Source organism: Cervus canadensis, chromosome 7 (genome assembly GCF_019320065.1).
Source record: "Cervus canadensis isolate Bull #8, Minnesota chromosome 7, ASM1932006v1, whole genome shotgun sequence".
NCBI classification, from domain to species: Eukaryota; Metazoa; Chordata; class Mammalia; order Artiodactyla; family Cervidae; genus Cervus; species Cervus canadensis.
In genome coordinates this window covers 34,637,079-34,654,478 of record NC_057392.1, presented here as the reverse complement: position 1 = coordinate 34,654,478, position 17,400 = coordinate 34,637,079, and the positions used below count along the sequence as shown (strand labels likewise).

Sequence of the window (17,400 nt, the reverse complement as noted above, 5' to 3'; positions counted from 1 at the left end):
GGCCTGGCTGGTTGCAGTCCATGGGGACACAAAGAGAGGGACATGACTGAGCGACTAAATACACACACACACACACACACACACCCATCCTTGACTAACTCTAAGTTTTCTGTGTTGCAAACGTACATTCTGCATAAGCCTCTTTATTCCATTTCTTCCTTTTCTCCTAATGGCTGAGGTGGAGATGGGGGTGTATGCTACTCAACTACAGGTCTTACTTTTCACGTCTGTAAAAGGCCTTGAAGTAATTCCCAAACTGGCTGCGCCTCAGAAGCCCATGGAGAAGCATAAACACAAGGACAAAGCCTCAACCCATTTCGAGATTCTGTTTGTGTAGTACTAGGATAGGGCGCCCCCAAAATCTCCCAGGTGATTCTGATACACTACCAGGTGTTTCAGGTTCACCATACTTAGTCCACGGTTCCGTTAAAGACCCCGCCCCTGCCCCACCCTTTGCCCTCCACCTCCCCGTGACGTCGGCTCATCTCCCCTCCTTCGGTCCCTCCACTTGGTCTCGCCCAGCTCCGCCCCTCCCACTGCCTCGCCTGCCTCCCAAGATGGCTACGCCGTTGCCGGGCCCGGAGCCGTGGAACCGGGTGAGGATCCCTAAGGCAGGGAGCCGCAGCGCAGTGACCGTACAGGACCCGGATACGGCGCTAGGTAAGTGAGGCGCCCGGCTAGGGGCGCAGGCTTTTCCGGAGGAGGCGTGGGGCTGGCGCACGTGCGCGGTGGGCGGGACTTCCGGAGCCCGCGGGACACTGGGAAGGGCCGAAGGGTCCGGGGCTGGGGAATTTGCCAAGGAGTCTCGTGGGGGCCCTTGGCTTTACAGTTCTTCGCTAGATCCACCGTGTCTATCGCAGGGTCTGGCAGGGGCACCGAATGCTCACGACCCAGCACCGCACCGAAATGGGGGAGAGGGGCGTACACAACTGGTGTCAGGGAAAAGTGCTGCCTGGGAACTCTGCGTTCACTCAGCTACCAAGAGGCGTGGTTAGCCCTCCGTCTCTGCCGCGCTCTGCCTCTGAAGGGCTGCGGGTGGTCGTCACTCAAGCACTTTGCAATTAACCCGCAATTATCCTGGGTCGCCCGTTCCTTATCTGTAAAATGGGGTTAGTTTTCCCTGGCTATCACCAGGTCTTTGGGAGGATCTAATGATGTCCTTTAGGAGAGCGTGCTCTAACAATGTTTGAATGGCACTGCGATTATTAGGCAGTAGGGCAGTAAGGTGGCGCCTAGTGGGAAAGAACCCACCTTTCTTTAGGTAGAAGTAAGAGGCACAGGTTCGATCCCTGGGTCAGGAAGATCCCCTGGAGGAGGGCAAGGCAACCCACTCCAGTATTCTTGCCTGGAAAATCCCATGGGCAGAGGAGCCTGGCAGGCCGCAGTCCATAGGGTCACACAGAGTCGGACACGACTGAAGCGACTTAGGACGCACACAGGTCAGTAAGAACTGGGTTGCGGGATTGAATCCTGGCTCTTCCCTCTGCTGGAACTGGGGTGAGCAGTGGGGAATGTCTTAACATTTCTGGGCCTCAGCTTATTTTCAAATGGGAAAAAAAATAGTAATTTATTCATAGAGCAGTTCTGCTGAAAGTATTATAGGGTAATAATATAAAGTATTATTAATATAAAGTAAAGTGAGTATTTGGAACAGTGCCTGATATAGTAAGTAATGATCAGTTCAGTCCAGTCCAGTTGCTCAGTTGTGTCCGACTCTTTGTGACCCCATGGAATGCAGTAAGCCAGGCTTCCCTGTCCATCACCAGCTCCTGGAGATTACTCAAACTCATGTCCTTTGAATCGGTGATGCCACCCAACCATCTCATCCTCTGTCCTCCCCTTCTCCTCCTGTCTTCAATCATTCCCAGAATCAGGGTCTTTTCAAATGAGTCAGTTCTTCATATCAGGTGGCCAAAGTATTGGAGTTTCAGCTTCAGCATCAGTCTTTCCAATGAATATTCAGGACTGATTTTCTTTAGGATGGACTGATTGGATCTCCTTGCAGATAATTAGTTCAGTTCAGTTGCTCAGTCGTGTCTGACTCTTTGCGGCCCCATGAATTGCAGCCCGCCAGGCCTCCCTGTCCATCACCAACTCCCCGAGTTTACTCCAACTCATGCCCATCGAGTCAGTGATGCCATCCAGCCATCTCATCCTCTGTCGTCCCCTTCTCCTCCTGCCCCCAATCCCTCCCAGCATCAGGGTCTTTTCCAGTGAGTCAACTCTTCGCATGAGGTGACCAAAGTACTGGAGTTTCAGCTTCAGCATCAGTCCTTCCAATGAACACCTAGGACCGATCTACTTCAGGATGGACTGGTTGGATCTCCTTGCAGTCCAAGGGACTCTCAAGAGTCTTCTCCAACACCACAGTTCAAAAGCATCAATTTTTCGGCACTCAGCTTTCTTCACAGTCCAACTCTCAACATCTGTACATGACCACTGGAAAAACCATACCCTTGACTAGATAGACCTTTGTTGACAAAGTAATGTCTCTGCTTTTTAACATGCTATTTAGGTTGGTCATAACTTTCCTTCCAAGGAGTAAGCGTCTTTTAATTTCATGGCTGCAGTCACCATCTGCAGTGATTTTGGAGCCCCCCAAAATAAAGTCTGACACTGTTTCCACTGTCTCCCCATCTATTATCCATAAGGTGATGGGACCAGATGCCATGATCTTAGTTTTCTGAATGTTGAGCTTTAAGCCAACATTTTCACTCTCCTCTTTCACTTTCATCAAGAGGCTTTTTAGTTCCTCTTCACTTTCTGCCATAAGGGTGGTGTTATCTGCATATCTGAGGTTATTGATATTTCTCCTAGCAGTCTTAATTCCAGCTTGTGCTTCCTCCAGCCCAGCGTTTCTCATGATGTACTCTGCATATATAAGTTACATAAGTAGGGTGACAATATACAGCCATGACGTACTCCTTTTCCTATTTGGAACCAGTCTGTTGTTCCATGTCCAGTTCTAACTGTTGCTTCCTGACCTGCATACAGATTTCTCAAGAGGCAGGTCAGGTGGTCTGGTATTCCCATCTCTTTCAGAATTTTCCACAGTTTATTGTGATCCACACAGTGAAAGACTCTGGCATAGTCAATAAAGCAGAAATAGATATTTTTCTGGAACTCTCTTGTTTTTTCAATGATCCACCAAATGTTGGCAATTTGATTTCTGGTTCTTCTACCTTTTCTAAAACTAGCTTGAACATCTGGAAGTTCACGGTTCACGTATTGCTGGAGCCTGGCTTGGAGAATTTTGAGCACTACTTTACTAGTGAGATGAGTGCAATTGTGCAGTAGTTTGAGCATTCTTTGGCATTGCCTTTCTTTGGGATTGGAATGAAAACTGACCTTTTCCAGTCCTGTGGCCACAGCTGAGTTTTCCAAATTTGCTGACATATTGAGTGCAGCACTTTCACAGCATCATCTTTTAGGATTTGAAATAGCTCAACTGGAATTCCATCACCTCCACTAGCTTTGTTCGTAGTGATACTTCCTAAGGCCCTCTTGACTTCACATTCCAGGATGTCTGGCTCTAGGTGAGTGATCACACCATTATGATTATCTGGGTCGTGAAGACCTTTTTTGTACAGTTCTTCTGTGTATTCTTGCCACCTCTTCTTAATATCTTCTGCTTCTGTTAGGTCCATACCATTTCTCTCCTTTATTGAGCCCATCTTTGCGTGAAATGTTCCCTTGGTATCTCGAATTTTCTTGAAGAGATCTCTAGTCTTTCCTATTCTATTGTTTTCCTCTACTTCTTTGCATTGATCACTGAGGAAGGCTTTTTTTTATCTCTCCTTGCTGTTCTTGGAACTCTGTATTCAAATAGGTATATCTTTCCTTTTCTCCTTTGCTTTTCGCTTCTCTTCTTTTCACAGCTCTTTGTAAGGCCTCCTCAGACAACCATTTTGCTTTTTTGCATTTCTTTTTCTTGGGGATGGTCTTGATCCCTGTCTCCTGTACAGTGTCACGAACCCCCATCAGTAGTTCTTCAGGCACTCTATCAGATCTGGTCCCTTAAATCTATTTCTAACTTCCACTGTATAATCATAAGGGATTTGATTTAGGTAATACCTGAATGGTTTAGTGGTTTTCCCCACTTTCTTAAAGTGTTTGGTGTACCTTAAAGGACTCTGCAAAGTACTCATTGAAAGATTTTTAAAATCACGATAAAATGTGATATGATGTACATTCTAGTTTAATAGATGTTTTCTATGATTTCATGGTCTTGATATCATCAGTCACCATTTTCCTTCCTTTCTATGTCATTTCTTACATACTTAGAAACATTTAGTTATGTTCTTACAGGTGAAGCTGATTGTGTTAACTTGTTATTGATTTCTTTAAAACAGATAAGGAAAGATGCTTCTTTCAGTGTATTTTTGTATAATATACTTAATGTAGAAATGCATGTTAAGTCTTATTACTAAATATCTCTGCTTTAGACCTTTGCATTGCAGCTACAATTAAAGAATGCTACCGCATTACATTGTCACTGAAGAGCCAAACCTTAGATGAAGAGACAAATGTATTATGTGCAATCCTTTACAGCAATCACAACAGAATGGGCCGCCATAAGCCCCATTTGGCCCTCAGACAGGTAAGGAGAGAGCCCTGTATTTAAGATAAAACATTTTTACTTGGTGAAGATGGAGATTACACTGCCGCTTAACTTTTGTTATTTATGGAAACTGAAGTAAATTACTTGTGATTTACTTGGGCTTTCCTGATAGCTCAGTTGGTAAAGAATCCACCTGCAATGCAGGAGACCTTGGTTTGATTCCTGGGTTGGGAAGATCTGCTGGAGAAGGGATAGACTACTCACTCACTCCAGGATTCTTGGGTTTCCTTTGTGGCTCAGCTAGTAAAGTATCTGCTTACAATGCGGGAGACCTGGGTTTGATCCCTGGGTTGGGAAGATCCCCTGGAGAAAAGACAAGGCTACCCACTCCAGCATTCTGGCCTGGAGAATTCCATGGACTGTACAGTCCATGGGGTGGCAAAGAGTTGGACACAACTGAGTGACTTTCACTTCACTTTCACTTGTGATTTTTAAGTGTTCAGCCCACAATCACATGTGAGCTTTCATTTTTTTTTCCCCCAAAAGCATTTCAAAAAACAGTCTGTATTAGAAAAGAACTATGTTTGATTCTTTCCCAATCTTGTTTCTAGTAGGTAGATAATTATGAAAAATATTCTTCATTATATACAATCTATAACAAATTACCACGCCTTTGTCTACTTTAAAGATTGAGTGATTTAATCAAAACAAAGTGTTGGATTAAGAAACAATTTTCCTGAGCATAATCAAAATCCCCAAATCATAAAAAGAACAAAGTAGCAATTTATTTATTGTGGTGGTAAATAATCTAACTGGCAATATAGTAAATGAGTATATAACAAGTTGTGTAGGTGGCGGGGCTGACGCCCGCTCCGGCTATAAGAGGCGGGCGACGGCCACCTGCGCCACAGTCTTCGCGGAGAGTCGCCGCGGTTTCCTGCTTCAACAGTGCTTGAACGGAACCCGGCTGCTCGTCCACCCCCCAGCCCCGGTAGGCTACTCAGAGCCAGCCCTCGTCACCACTTGACAACACCCTCCGACCGGCCCAAGGTCCCCGCCGCCGCTCCAGCGCAGCGCAGCGCAGCCGTCGCCGTCGCCGCCACCGCCCCTTCTCATCCGCCCGCCATGACGACCGCATCCCCCTCGCAGGTGCGCCAGAACTACCACCAGGACTCGGAGGCCGCCATCAACCGCCAGATCAACCTGGAGCTCTACGCCTCCTATGTGTACCTGTCCATGTCCTACTATTTTGACCGCGATGATGTGGCTTTGAAGAACTTTGCCAAGTACTTTCTTCACCAATCTCATGAGGAGAGGGAACATGCTGAGAGACTAATGAAGCTGCAGAACCAGCGAGGCGGCCGAATCTTCCTTCAGGATATCAAGAAACCAGACCGTGATGACTGGGAGAATGGGCTGAATGCAATGGAATGTGCGCTGTGCTTGGAAAGAAGTGTGAATCAATCACTACTGGAACTGCACAAACTGGCCACTGAAAAAAATGATCCCCATCTGTGTGATTTCATTGAGACTCATTACCTGAATGAGCAGGTGGAAGCCATCAAAGAATTGGGTGACCATGTAACCAACCTGCACAAGATGGGGGCCCCTGGATCTGGCATGGCAGAGTACCTCTTTGACAAGCACACCCTGGGACACAGTGAGAGCTAAGCCTCCGGCTGGCTTCCCACAGCCACAGGGGTGACTCCTCTGGTCACCAAGGCAGTGCATGCATATTTGGGTTACCTTCACCTTTTCTATAAGTTGTAACAAAACATCTACTTAAGTTCTTTCTTTAGTACCATTCCTTCAAATAAAGTAAATTTGGTACCCAAAAAAAAAAAAAAAAACAAAAACAAGTTGTGTAAAGTGTTTTGTGTATCTTTTGAAGTTTAAGACAAAATTGGGTCCTCTAGCTCAGGGATTACATACACAGAGTAGAGCCTTCTAAGTTAAGTTCCATATATGCTCATTTATTTGCTCATTCATTTTATTAATTCTCCAAGTATTTTTGAAACTTTGTATGTGCCAGGCACTGTGCTTTGTGCTAGAGGTGTATGGGGTAAAAAAGACCGACATAATCTCCAACCTTAAACAGATTCATGTTCTTTGGTTAGTTTTCCAGTCACATTACTTAAAGCAAAAAAGATGATTTTTTCACCAAAGAAAGATTTGCGGTTATAGTCTTTCCTAAGTTTTCTCCTCTGGAGCAGGTTTTATCTCCTTCTGAGTCTTTAACTCCAAGACCAAACTTGTTATCTCAGATTGAATATACGTATTTCTCCTCCTGGCTACCAGGTTGTCAATAATTATAGTTAGAAAAATTTGGTGTTCTGTTTTCTTTGCTTCTTTCATGTAGCTCTCCCATCCGGTCAACTGATCAATTAAAACTTTCTAGTCCCTTTTAGTTATGGCCAAACTAAAGTTTAAAACCTTGTCAATTTTTTGTTGTCTTGTACTTCTGACTGATCTTTCCTCCTTCAGTCTTTCCTCTACTGTGGCATGTTCATGTGTACCAAATCTAGGTTAATCATTCTAAAACACAGCTTAATTTTTAATGGTTCTCTATTGTCCCCTGAATAAAGAACAGACCTCTTAGCTTAACTTAGCAGATCCTTCCTGATCTGGCCTCTTCAGTTTTCTTAGCTCAGGCTTCTCTGTGGTCTTCAATGTCATATATGTTGTATTATAAGCAGCCTGAACTCTTCGTGAGTCTTCTGACTCACCACATTGGTTTCCTCCTCTGAACCTTTGCTTACCTGGTTCTGTACGTTTACAATGCCCAAGCTCTCCATAACTTGATCCTCATGTCTGCAGCACTTACAGACAGTGAAATTTAGTACTTAACAATTTACTATCTTGTTTTAATAGTTTCACTATTAGAAATCATGTTACTTCAGAAAAGTTTATTAATACAATCTTGAGAATAATCTTACATTTACTTTGGTCCTCTTTATAGCACCAAGCACATCCTGGCATATAGTAAACTCTTAGTTATAACCTGATCTGAGAAATTTATTTGGCTGCGTAAATTTCAAATTTTAACCAGAAGCAACTGCTTTGGTCTACAAGTTTCTTTACCCTTAAATACGGTATTCTGTGTATTTCTATCCTTTGTATTCAGTGTATTTCTATACTTTGAAATTTTGAATTTGTTTTCGTGTTCACATCAGTGGCTTTGTCTCTGTTACACATAAACATGTGACTTTGAGCTGGTCTTCCCCTTTCAGGTTGAACAGTGTTTAAAACGTTTGAAAAACATGAATTTGGAAGGTTTAATTCAAGATCTCTCAGAGTCATTTTCTTCTAAGTAAGTAGTCTAGTTGCTTTGTAATGGGCTTTGTGGTGGGCTGGAAACCTGGTGTCTTGCTATGACCTCGCTTTAGACTTCCTTCATTACTGTTTGAATATAACCAATTATACCTTAGCTGTACAAATTTTATTTTAATAAAGGGCCCTTGGTATTTGTGGTAATCTCCCTCTGTTGGCTTGTGGGAAGGAATAGTGTGACACTGAAACCTGGGTGATGATAAACTGTTTTGAAACATAAGTGTCAGTTAACTTCTTTGAGTCATTATTAAACATAACTACCTCAAATTGAGCTTAAAGCAATTCTGTACTTGTTATATAAGTGTTTTATATTTAAGAATGAAAGTAACATACTTCTCTATTTTTTTCAAGTGAAAATCAGCCTATAAATACCAAAGCATGTGTCATCCCCAGCCAACCGGTGGTGGAACTGGTGTTGATGAAGATTTTGGGAGCCTGCAAGTTGCTGCTTCGCCTGTTGGACTGTTGCTGCAAGACATTTCTGTATCCTTGAATCATCTAAAAAACTTTTTTCTGAACTTCAGTTGTTTGGATGTATTTAATGGGCTTCTCAGGTGGCTCAGTGGTAATGAATCCATCTGCTAATGAAGAAGCTACAGAAGATGCGAGTTTGATCCCTGGGTCAGGAAGATCCCCTGGAGGAGGAAGTGGCAACCCACTCCAGTATTCTAGCCTGGGAAATCCCATGGACAAAGGAGCCTGTTGGGTTACAGTCCATGGGGTTGCAGAGTCAGACATGATTGAGCACGCATGCAGGGATGAATGTAATAGTATTTGTCTGAAAGCTAGGGAGTATGTAGTTTTTCATACTTTCAAAGTAGGAGTTATAATTTATGTGAATTCTTAAAATTTTGCTCTTTGGTCTCCTCTTCCTGGGAAGTGCCTGAAATAGCCATTGCCAGGGATTTCTACCTCTATTTAATATGTATTATCCTAAAGGCATTGACAGTTAGAAATTCTTAATCTTAAAAGCTAACCCTTAGAAACCAAATTTATTAATGAAGCCTCTAGCATATATTACTTTTTTTTTTTAAGCTTCAGTGATTTAATAGAACATGTTTTAAGGCTTTAACTCCTTCAAGAAAATTCTGCATTCTGTGTGGAATTTTTTTTTCCCATAAATGTAACTCAACAAAATCTAAATTCCTTTGATTCTGTTTTCCAACTTTAACTTGATTCTTCAGCTTGACTGTGAAACATCTAGGTTTGCAAGAATTCATTATTTTAAACCTTGTGATGGTTGGGCTCGTGAGCAGGTTATGGTATGTATGTACATACCTTTGAAATCCTTCATTTCTTTTTCATTTCTCTAACTCAGACTAGGTTTCTTATTAGTAGTCTTCATATTTGCTTTCCCATGGGATGTTGAAGGTGCAGAAATTGTTTCTTCATTTGATCAGAGTTTATTTGGGATGGATTGGGAAGCTAAGTGTTGATAGTTATGTCAAAAGACTAGGCTTTGAATATGAATCCATGAGATCACTTCCACATTAAACTAAGCAAATGAATTCCTAGAATCCTGGAATTTAAAAAAAAAAAAAAGTTTCCTCTAATCATTCAGCTGAGCCATTTAGAATGAAGGTGTTCCTAGGCAGTCTGTATCATTTGTTTCTGCCACTAGATTTCTAATACTTAATGGCAATGACCTTCCTTATGTTTTCTAAATTCCTTTCTTCCACATGAACCACCATTGCTTTTTGAACCATAACTAATTGATGTAAAGAACACTGGTAATACTAGTTGCAAACCAAAGAGAATTTCCCTTGCATCTTACAATATATATTATGGAGCTTATCTGATGGATAATCAGATTCAAAATCTGCCCATTTGTGATTAGCTATAATTTGAATGGAAATAAAAAAAGAAAAAAGAAAAAAAAAGGAAAAATTCTCTCTAATCCTAATTTTCTATCTTAACCTGGATATCTCAAGTACTATTTTCAATCATCTTGTTTTTTATTCTGCTTGTTTTTAGAGCTAACAATGTTAGAATTACTTATCATATGTTAGTATGGTTATCATGTTAGTAATGTTAGAATTACTAATCAATGTCAAACCTTATTATTCCCTACAATGAAAATAGCTTTTATTTTTTAATTTTAATAGTACATGCTTACTTGAAGAAACTTTTAAAAATAGAAAAAATTCAAAGAACCTGAAATTTGCCTAAAATCTTATCATCTAGATAAAACCACATTTAAGATCTTGGTCACATCCTTTGAAATATCTCTCCATGTAGTACTGCATTTGGCTTTATATAACATTTTGTACTTGGATTTTTCAGTATAAGCTGGACTAAATCTAGCTCTTTGCAAGTATCCACTGTAGCATTTTTTTTTTTTTAATCTATAGTGGCAGACTGATAGGTGTTATTTTCAGCTTTGAATCTGTTAGTTATTATGTAATCTGCAAATTATAATTACTGGCTAATTCATGAGCTCCTACTTCTTTCCCTAGGGTTCTGTATAAAGATGTTTTAAAAAGGCTGGTTTCTTTATATGAACCATTGTTTGGATTACTTCAAGAGGTCTCCAGGATTCAACCATTGCCTTACTTCAAAGGTTTTACCTTTCCGTCTGATATTGTTGAATTTTTAGGAGAGCCCTATTTTGAAGTCTTTAAGAAAAAAATGCCTACAGCTTTTGTAGCTAAAGGAGTAACTAAACTGCTAAATAAACTATTTTTAACAAAAGAGCAATCACAGAGGTCAGGTGAAGAAACTTTACTTAGAATTTCTGAAAAAGCTAAACAAGTGAAGATCAATATACAGAATAACATGGATCTTGGACAACCAGTAAAGAGTAAGAAAATTTTAAAAGGTAATTTGCTTTGATGTGGCACATACTCTTAAACTATCTTAATTTTAACTCACATTATCTTTAGAGAAGTATGGTATTAATAATGTGTGTTTTCTGAGCTTGAGCAGATTCAGTTCTTTCTTTCTGTTGTAGCTTCATAGTTCTTTGCTTGCTTATCTCCCTTTGTTGTCATGTACTTAAGAATTTGTTGATTTGAAAATAGTATGCCTAATTTTTTATCTGTGATTTATCTCCACAGAAAAGTCATTAGAATTTGATGTGAGAGCTTTCTGCAAACAGCTGAAACACAAAGCTATACAGGTTTGTCTGGCTTATTTTAATATAGCTTATGATTTCTGCTAACTTGTAGTGTAGATGCAACTTACCAAGGGCAGAGGCTGAATCTTACTTCTGGTTTTATCCCCAGCTCTAGGCATAGTGCCATCTTAGTTCTCAGTCTGCTTCTGAATGAGTAGAGGCATTTCCAAGGGATCTGAGTGCATCTAGTTAATTCAGTTAATAGAATACCTTCAGAAACATTTTACTAAGAGTTTTGCTAGAATTTTAAAATGATCCTAGGAACCATCATAGGAGTGGATTATATTGCAGCTTAAGAATATAGGCTTTGAAGTCAGACAGATGGTTTGTGTCCTGGCTTTGGTTGGTACTAATTTGTGACCTTATGTAAGTTTCTTGACTGTCCATACCTCCATTTTCTAGAAACAGTATGCACTTCATAGGGTTGTGCCAGTTTTAGTACATGTAAAGTATTCAGCACAGAGTCTAAAGTGTGGTAAGCACTTACTTGATGTTAGATGTTAGGTACTTCCATCGTCATTATCATCATCATCATCTTTTATCATGAGGCTTCTGTTTCTTTTTCTCATCAGCATTTGACCTCTCCTCAGCCAGTGTCTGTAAACTCTTGTTTGTTCTGGATCTGACACGGATAAGAAGTTCTTTTACTCTCTTTTCAAAGTTGTTTTCTTCATGGGCTATTTCTTTCATTCTATTCAAGAATTCTTTTCTAGCAAGTCAGTACTTTCTTGAAGGTTTACAAGGATTCTAGCTTGCATTTATATTTTGTCCAGTTTACAAGTTCTGGAGGAAGACATCATCATCACCATAATACTTATACTGCATTTACTCTTTGCCAGGCATTGTTCAGAACTCTTTATATGTGTAAACTCATAATCCTTGCAAAAGTCCTGTGAGGTAGGTGCTGTTCTTTCCATGTTTCAGATGAGAAAATTAAGGCAAAGAAAGGACAAGAAATTTGTCCAGGTCAGACAGCAAATATGGGGCAGAACTGGGATTTGAACCAGGCAGTTTGGTTTCAGTCTTTGTCATTTAATATTATTCTTTGTTGCTGTTCAGTTGCTAAGTTGTGTCCGACTCTCTGCGACTCCATGGGCTGCAGCACACCAGGCTTCCCTGTCCTTAACTATCTCCCACAGTTGATCATCCCACCAGTCTCCAAATAGTTTTATCAGCTGTCTCTTAATAACTATAGCTCTCCCTTAATAACTATAGCTCTCTGTGACTCCTGAAACTTTCTGCAGTCCATCACTTGTTCCTATGTGAGCTGGTTCCAGCATCCCTCTTATTTATGACCAATCACTATTTTATTTTTAGCATTTAGCACCAATATGCTTGGAGTGTTTTTAGGTCAAGCTTTTATGGATCACCAACACAAATATTGATAGGTCTCTACCTTCTACTACTATTACTTGCTCTTCTTGAGAATGAGAAATTTGCAAGAAAGTAAGTTTTGAACAGAAGATGGAAGCAGACCTAGTAGGTAGCATATTTCAATAAACAGTAGTAGTTGATAAAATTCAAACTTGACTTCATACAGAAAAATGAAGTTGAAGAGACAGAAGTGCCACATCAAAAGATGGTTGAATTGGAATTGGAAATATTGCTCAGTTAAGCATTTTTAACATACATTCAGCAGTCATCTGCATTTTCACATTTATCAGTAACATTTATGACCCATCATTGAGGAGGTGATGAAAAACAAGCTGTGGTAGTCCAGCATTAGAGGAAAAGGGCTTTTCAGTGATTTTGTCTCTCACCAGATAGACTTTGATCAATACTTAATTATGTGGAGTTTTATTCTTATGTATAGATTAAATGGGCTTCCCTGGTGGCTCAGTGGTTGAGAATCCACCTGCCAATGCAGGAGAGGCAGGATTGATTTGTGGGTGGGGAAGATCCCTGGAGAAGGATCCACTCCGGTATTCTTGCCTGGGAAATCCCATGGACAGAGGAGCCCGGCGGGCTATAGTCCATGGGGTCACAAATAATCAGACATGACTGAGAGACTAAATACAACAACAACACAGGTTAAATAAATACGTATGTAAATATTTATATTGTTACTTGTGTACAACTGAATTTCGCTATAGATGGGATCTATTGTAGCACAGAGGGGGAAAAATCGTATTAGGAGCAGTGAATAAAAATTTTTTTAAGCAAAAGGAAAGGAATTCCCTGGCAGTCTAGTTATTAGGACTCTGTATTTCCACTGCAAAGGGGCACCAGTCTGATCCCAGGGTTGAGGAACTAAGATCCCCAAAGCCAGATGGCACAGTCAAAAAAATTTAAAAAGACAAACAGAAAGCATAGGGAACTGGAAAAAACTTTTTTCCTTCTTTAAAAAAAAATGTATTTTCAAATGTTGATAGCGTGTGTCAACTTCTCTCTCTTGTTATATGTCAATAATAGATCCAATATATTTTTCTCATCATTCCATATTTCAGGAGAAGAGCTCTGAGTTTAAATGTTCTCAATCCAAACTAAAGGCAGCCAAACATTCTTCTCAGAAAACAATAGGAACTCCCTGTGTAAAAAGTCTTGTGCAAAGATTCCGAGAGGCTGAGACTTTCACACAACTTTCTGAAGAAATCCAAATGGCAATTCTGTGGTGTAGAAGCAAAAAACTGAAGGCTCAGACCACCTTTCTGGGTAACAAACTTCTTAAAAGTAACCGGCTTAAACATGTGGAAGCTCAAGGCTCTAGGTAGGTATATTATAAAAATTATATTCCTTTACGTCTTCTGTTATCTTTTAAGGCAAAAGTATATGTATTCAGCCTTTTTAACGTCCCATATCCTGGGGACTAAAATTGGGGTATATACTCAAAGTGCAGTTTTGTTAGCTACTTTTATTGGGCAGAGCTAAATATATATGTCATCGGGAGGAAGTAAATTTGGTCAATTGGATTTACTCATTTCTACTCTTCACCATTCCATCCTTTTATTCAAACAGTATCAGGTGTGTCTATGGTATGCTAACCTGCAGATACAACCGTGTGTAAGACAGATTTAATCCTCATGGAATTCTGCCTCTCTGGTAGGAGAGATGGCCAGTCTGCCTGCAGCTCCAGTGGGATGAGGGTGTGAGAGCAGAAGATGCTTCCTCCTACAAGGCCACACACCAGACTCGAGTCAGTGTCAAGTAATTTCCATTCACAGGAGCCAGACTCTCATGTATTGTTTCATCCTTTTGTGAGTCTTACATTCATAGCACTGCCTAAGGGTGGTTATCTTGTGAGCCAACATTCCTTGAAACAATACATGAAGTTAGATATTTTAGGGCTTTATGTTTTTATTGAACAAATAATAGATGCCTGTGGTAACAGTTTGAGACACAAACAGCCATAAAGGTCCTCATTGCCCCTTCACAGGGGCAATCACTGACCAATTTTTACGTATCCTTCAAGAAACACTCTGTGCGTCCACCATAATTTCTTACTATATTTATGGACATATATCTGTTCAGGGCTTTATAATAGTATCCATGGATGTCACTTGGTCACTTGTTAAATTTTCTTTAAAAATTTATGGAAAAACAATACCTCTTTTAGTAAAAAAATATATATTGAAGGTTTTATAGCGAGTTTTGACTAAAAGCTGTGGGAGAAGTTAAGGGTTTTTACATTACACTCTAGAGTGGAAGCTCAGCCTAAAATGGAGCTGTTCTGTTCAAGATTCTGTTTAAACTTAGGGGTAGATGAGGCAGAGATGCTAATTAAAAGTTAATCCAGACGGTAACAAACTGGTGGCTATTTGATTAAGATGTTATTCTGCACCCCACAAAAATACAGTGCTCTTTCATTCTGCCCTGTTTTGATGTTTTAGTAACATGTTATATTTGTAGTACATTTTAAGTTACTTAATGTCCACAATAACTCTGTGACACGTGGTGGTATTCACATTTTATAGATGAGTTAATAAGAGGATTTTACTCAGGGAATTAGAGCTGGAGATCTTGAACTCAGTGCAGATCCTCTGATTCTTCTGTTATTTCCATCTATTTCCATTTCAGTTGGGAAGTCCACCTACCCTCTCCTCACTTAAAAATTACCACAAAATGGCTTGGAAACAAAAGATCATGGATTACTGTGTTAAAATGGGCTTCCTCAAAGTTCTATATTGGTTTAAAAAGGAAGAGGGTACAGTAGGAGGTACAGACTCATGCTAATCTTTTGCAATCTGACTATCACAGTGAGGCAGTTAGCAGGGTACCAGTGCACCTTGTGGCAGTATATCCTATTCAGAAGCAAAACACCTAACAACCAGCCATTTGAGTTCTGAATTCCCAGATTTGAAGATAATATGAATGCTGTCATTTTGCCTATGCTGGCATCCCTGTCTTCTCATTTTACATAAACTCCCTCTTCACTTTTATTCCTTTTTCCTTGTTCATTTCCTGTTATTATGTTGAATATGAAGTCATTACTCCAGAAATGGGACAATGCATAACTTTTCTATTTGTAATTCATCTTTTCCCCAGTTCCATTACACCATTACATTACATCATATTACATTATGAATAGATTAGCAATTATCAGGAAGTAGCTCTGGCACTGAAATATGGCAGTTTAGCTGCCTTGCTAGTTGTAGGAGCTACTTTACTGTGGAAATGTAATGGGGACACATTTGCCCACAATTTAATAAATCAGAGGGAATTTGTGCTCTGAAAACACAGACTGGATATGAAGCTCCTATATCCATGTTTTTCTTTATGATTCTGGAAATTGTACAGAGGCGTAGGACATATATTTTAATTGGAAGTTGGTAAAAAGGAGACAAAAATTTTTGAGAATGTCTTTCTGCATCTTAACAATCTAATTTCTTCTGTCTTTTATTAAAGTTTGCCAAAGAAGCTACAGTGCATAAAAACATCTATTTGCAACTGCCTTCTTCATGGCTTAGGTCTGAAAACTTCAAAGCATCACCTGAGACAAAGAAGATCACAGAATAAATTTTCACTGAAAGGAAGGAAACAGAGAAAGTTGCAGTCGACTCATTTAAAGGAAATCCAGCAGCCCCCTCAAGGGACTCAGAGTGCTACGGATGTCATTAAAGGGAGACTCTCAGATTCTACTGATTGTAGGACTGATCTGTATCCTAACAATAAGCAAGTGTTGAATAGGAGAGTTTCAAATCCTGTCATACAAACTAAGGAGAAACAAACTCATGAAAAGCTTACAGAAAGCAATGAAAATGAGACGGATTCTTGGACAATGATGCAAGTAAATAAACATAACACATCAGGAACCACTAAGGAGAAAGACGACATTGATGATATTTTTGCTTTAATGGGAGTCTAGAGGTTCATATGTGAAACTTTTAACCAGTTGCTCCAGTGTTCTGCTGCTTTAAGTAGAACGGTTGAGATGTGGAAAGATCTGGAAGTACCACTTGGACTCAGAGGAACTGCTTTAGTACAACACTGTACAGCAGTTCATTTTAGTTCAATAAATGCTTACCATAGCTTTGTGTCATTTAATCGACAAATATTTGACTGTTAGTCAATTTTTTACTTAAGACCTGAATAATTAGGTTTGTAAAACTTACATTGTGCCTTAGGTAAATGGGATGCAGGGGTGGGGTGTAGCAAGGAATCACCTAGAAGGTCACTTTGACCTTAATGGCTCCACTGTAGCTAAGTGCTCTTCTGAATACCAAGGTTTGTAGCTTTTAACAGCAGTACTGTCTGTCTTCTGTATGTTAGAACTGATCATCAGTTTTGCCACTAAGTGTATTAGCAGGCAATGATTACAACCATTATTTCACTTAATTTGTTAACCTTATAGGAGGGCATATTAAAATGCTTTTGGAATTGTCCAAAAGTTTGTAGGGGAGCTTGTTTATTTGGGTGCTAGTGATTGATTCCAAATACATTTTTTTCCAGAAAGGATATAGAGTGACTTGCAGTTATACACAAATTAGAACTAGGTGAGAAAGTTAAATGAAAAAGCTAAGGAAACACAAAATCAATCAACCTAGAAAAGTTAAAAATAGATTTATAATTTGGTGCTGATGCTATCATCTGATATTTGTATGTTGCTCATACAATTGCTCTGAGAAGGTAAATCCTACATATTTTCAAATAATGATGCGAAGTTTGAGGTTTCTTTCAAATATTCTAACTTTCTAGAATTAGGTTAATAAGCTATTTTTCAAGCAGGTTGTAGGCTTAAGTTTTATGTTTACATATAGTAATTTATACAGTGCCCTAGTATATACTGCATCTTCTTTTCCTCAGTCATCCTGCTGTTTTTTAAGTTTTCCTTTTTGTTCTTTATCTGGCCTTGTTCTTTCCTTGTCTGTTTTCCATATATTTTCCACTTACTTACTATACCAGTGGTTCTCAAACTGTAGGGATGTCTTGAGAATCACTTAGTGAGGTTGTTTAAAAT

At 39.7% G+C, this 17,400-nt stretch overlaps 3 protein-coding genes across 7 annotated transcripts in view; 2 read left to right on the top strand and 1 right to left on the bottom strand.

Annotated features, from left to right (window-relative positions):
* The first annotated feature begins 483 nt into the window (after positions 1–483).
* NEPRO (nucleolus and neural progenitor protein) lies at positions 484–16,482 on the top strand. Of its 5 annotated transcripts, none has more exons than XM_043474832.1 (9): positions 484–660; positions 4,446–4,600; positions 7,792–7,871; positions 8,243–8,374; positions 9,076–9,153; positions 10,348–10,691; positions 10,948–11,009; positions 13,454–13,713; positions 15,849–16,482. In XM_043474832.1, the coding sequence occupies exons 1-9, from the start codon at positions 558–560 to the stop codon at positions 16,306–16,308; spliced, it is 1,674 nt and encodes a 557-aa protein (XP_043330767.1). In that variant the 5' UTR covers positions 484–557; the 3' UTR covers positions 16,309–16,482. The 5 variants fall into 5 exon arrangements, with proteins under 5 accessions (XP_043330767.1, XP_043330766.1, XP_043330769.1 ...); XM_043474831.1 differs by having other exon boundaries at positions 10,348–10,709; XM_043474833.1 differs by having other exon boundaries at positions 535–660; positions 4,552–4,600; positions 10,348–10,709.
* LOC122445545 (ferritin heavy chain-like) lies at positions 5,433–6,420 on the top strand. Its single transcript, XM_043474847.1, has one exon. It carries the CDS (start codon positions 5,687–5,689, stop codon positions 6,230–6,232), a length of 546 nt encoding a protein of 181 aa, XP_043330782.1. The 5' UTR covers positions 5,433–5,686; the 3' UTR covers positions 6,233–6,420.
* The window catches only part of GTPBP8 (GTP binding protein 8 (putative)), a 31,669-nt gene continuing 24,968 nt past the window's right edge, over positions 10,700–17,400 (bottom strand). The window contains exon 6 of the mRNA XM_043474845.1: positions 10,700–11,628. Within this exon, the coding sequence (XP_043330780.1) occupies positions 11,538–11,628 (91 nt within the window). The 3' untranslated portion in view covers positions 10,700–11,537. The remainder of the gene's footprint in view (positions 11,629–17,400) is intronic.

Bases quoted from the DNA above. Each gene is read 5' to 3' on its own strand.
- NEPRO (XM_043474831.1), top strand. From the start codon at position 558: ATGGCTACGCCGTTGCCGGGCCCGGAGCCGTGGAACCGGGTGAGGATC. The intron at 8,375-9,075 runs GTATCCTTGAAT...TTGATTCTTCAG, and splicing joins TGTTGCTGCAAGACATTTCT to CTTGACTGTGAAACATCTAG. The intron at 11,010-13,453 runs GTTTGTCTGGCT...TCCATATTTCAG, and splicing joins TGAAACACAAAGCTATACAG to GAGAAGAGCTCTGAGTTTAA.
- LOC122445545 (XM_043474847.1), top strand. From the start codon at position 5,687: ATGACGACCGCATCCCCCTCGCAGGTGCGCCAGAACTACCACCAGGAC.